The sequence below is a fragment of the Penaeus monodon genome, chromosome 5 (genome assembly GCF_015228065.2).
Source record: "Penaeus monodon isolate SGIC_2016 chromosome 5, NSTDA_Pmon_1, whole genome shotgun sequence".
Classification (NCBI taxonomy): domain Eukaryota; kingdom Metazoa; phylum Arthropoda; class Malacostraca; order Decapoda; family Penaeidae; genus Penaeus; species Penaeus monodon.
The window spans coordinates 17,532,308-17,534,807 of record NC_051390.1 but is presented as its reverse complement, the minus strand read 5'-3'; the positions used below and the strand labels follow the sequence as shown (position 1 = coordinate 17,534,807).

Genomic DNA, 2,500 nt, shown 5'->3' with positions numbered 1-2,500 from the left:
ATCCCTTTCTTTTAACAGCACTCAAACTATTAAAGAAACAAAACAAAACAAACAAACGAGCTTGTCAAAGAAAGGGAGACATTTCCGGCAGAACTTTCTAGAATCGCCTTAATTGCCACAATTAAACTCCGCCAATGACCAAGTCTCCAGTTTCCTTCCGCACGATCATCCGCACGACGTAACAGCGCGCGTGGGAAGTAAAAGTGACGCGGCCAACCAAACACAACCGCAGTTCGTTTGTTTTCTTTCTGTTCTTCGGTGTTTTTTCTTTTTCCATTTTATCTTTTATCTTCTTATGCCGGTGGAATGGAAATATAAGAAAGCAGTTTATTCGTTTTCCCACGCGAACACAGACAGGAAACGTGAACGAGCAACAATGGAGAGTGGAGATGCGTTTTCTCAGCTGTTGTTCGTGACGCTTATTCTCGGAATCACCTGCTTGAATCATTGTGCTTCTCTCGTGAGACCGGCAGTTCATTGCGTCACCGAGAAGCATCTAGTGACTTGCGTGAATCACTGAGGGAAGTGTGGACGTGAAAGGCGTAAAACGAATTATAGTTGGCAGTAACTGGTAAGTATCATGCATAGAATATCGCTTAATTCGCTGCGTCAGACACGTTTGCAAGGAATAAGACCTACAGTCATCCTCTGAGTAAATGTATTGTTGTTCTTGTATATATGCCAGTAATTTTTGTAAATAACAGTAAATCGGTCGTTGTCACGTACGATTTAGTGATGCTCAACTGCTATAAACGGGAAGATTCAATGAGTAGGCTTTACCCTGCTTTCTTTTTATATATTGAGAAGCGTTTATTCAAAAGGGTAAGTGATGTCAGACCACAAGTGCATTTAGTAAGTAAGATTTTTGTAAACCTCACCAGTTAAGTCTCGCGGCTCATCTGGGCGATAAAGTCCTCTCGGGTCAGCCCACACCGCATGGAGAAGTTGCACAGATAGAGGGGCGCGTGATTGGACTTTATTCCCAAATGAGTTGGCGAGACGCGGGGGTTCCAATCACCGCTGCTCTAATCTGTGGAATTTCTCTTTGCAGGATGTGGCGCTTGACGGCGACGCTGCTGCTGCTGGCTCTGGCCTCGGCCGAACCCCAGGGATACGATTACCTGCCTCCTCGACCCAACACGCCCTGTCTAACAGTCACTTCCGTCGTGTATGACACACGTGTCCAGACATCACTTTACGTGCAGACTGTAAATCAGGTCAATACTCAGTATATCACGACTACTCTTGTCAGACAACAAGTCGTGCCAACTACTCTCTTCCGTACCCGTGTGCAGACACAGGTTCAGTACCAAACAAGTGTCGTACAACAAACGAGCGTTCGTGTTGTTGACAGGGTCGTGGCCCAGACTATCCCGAGTCCTCCCATTGTCCAAACGCAATATGTTACTTCCACCCGGGTTGTACCGCAAGTCAGCTATATCACCCAGACACAAACACAGACTCAGGTCGTCCCTGTCGAAGTGACTCGTACTCAAATACAAACCATTAATCAGCCTGTCACAAACTACCAGACCCAGGTACAGCAGCAGACACAAGTCATTACAATCCCTGGTCGCGATGTTGTACAGACACGCGTTCAGACAGTCGTTCAGACCTCTGTTGTCACCCGCCAACAGCCAGGCAACACTCGCTACGTGACTTCGACACGTGTGCAACAGGTGGTGCAGACATCAGTCATCCGCGGACAGGACGTCGTAAGGACCAGCGTTGTCCAGAGACAACAGGTCATTCCTTTCACATCTGTCAACACGCGTTACGAGAATGCCGTCGCCACTCGCGAACAGGTGGTGACGAGGACCAATGTGGTTACCCAGACTCGCGTCCAAACCCAGGTGGTGCCCCAGGAGGTGGTAAGGACCCAAGTGGTTCCCACTACCATCTACACCACCCGTTACGAGACCCGGGTTCAGCCCTTCACACAGGTGCAGACCGTGGTCAGCACCCAGTATATCACTGGAGCCCCCGTGGTACAAACCCGACAGGAAGTGCGGACCTCTGTGGTCCAGGTGCCCGGTCAGGACCGCGTGGTCACCAGTCAGGTCGTGCAGACCCAGCAACAGCAGCAGGTCGTCTATCAGACAGTTAACCAGCCTCAGCAGATAACAGTCACTCGAACAGTAACAGGAACATGCGGACAGACTGGATATAATTACAATGCGCCAGCAACACCTTTCAACTTTGGAAAATAAATAAAGGAAACTTCAGGAAACATTTTGAATATCTTTAACGTAACAAAATCATGAGTATAGAGACAACTACAATGATTTAGCTTTATCTCAAACATACCAGCATGTAACTGAATTACTGTTGACACAATGTAATTTCTTTTTTATTAAAATTGCCATGTTGACATGCATTGTTTTATAGGAACCTTCAAGGTTTTTATTAAGATATAATGCATCACATCAAAGTAAGTATGATAGATTTCTCTATTTGCATATATTGCGTGGTAAGTGGGTGCTGAAGACTATTAAGTACA

General features: G+C 46.6%; 2 protein-coding genes across 2 annotated transcripts in view; both read left to right on the top strand.

Moving 5' to 3' along the window:
* The window catches only part of LOC119573016, a 5,257-nt gene that overhangs the window by 1,360 nt on the left and 1,397 nt on the right, over positions 1-2,500 (top strand). The window lies entirely within an intron of this gene.
* Positions 1,050-2,377, top strand: LOC119573019. Its single transcript, XM_037920007.1, has one exon. It carries the CDS (start codon positions 1,053-1,055, stop codon positions 2,208-2,210), a length of 1,158 nt encoding a protein of 385 aa, XP_037775935.1. The 5' UTR covers positions 1,050-1,052; the 3' UTR covers positions 2,211-2,377.

What these genes read in the sequence shown, in the direction of transcription:
- LOC119573019 (XM_037920007.1), top strand. Translation starts at nt 1,053, where the DNA reads ATGTGGCGCTTGACGGCGACGCTGCTGCTGCTGGCTCTGGCCTCGGCC.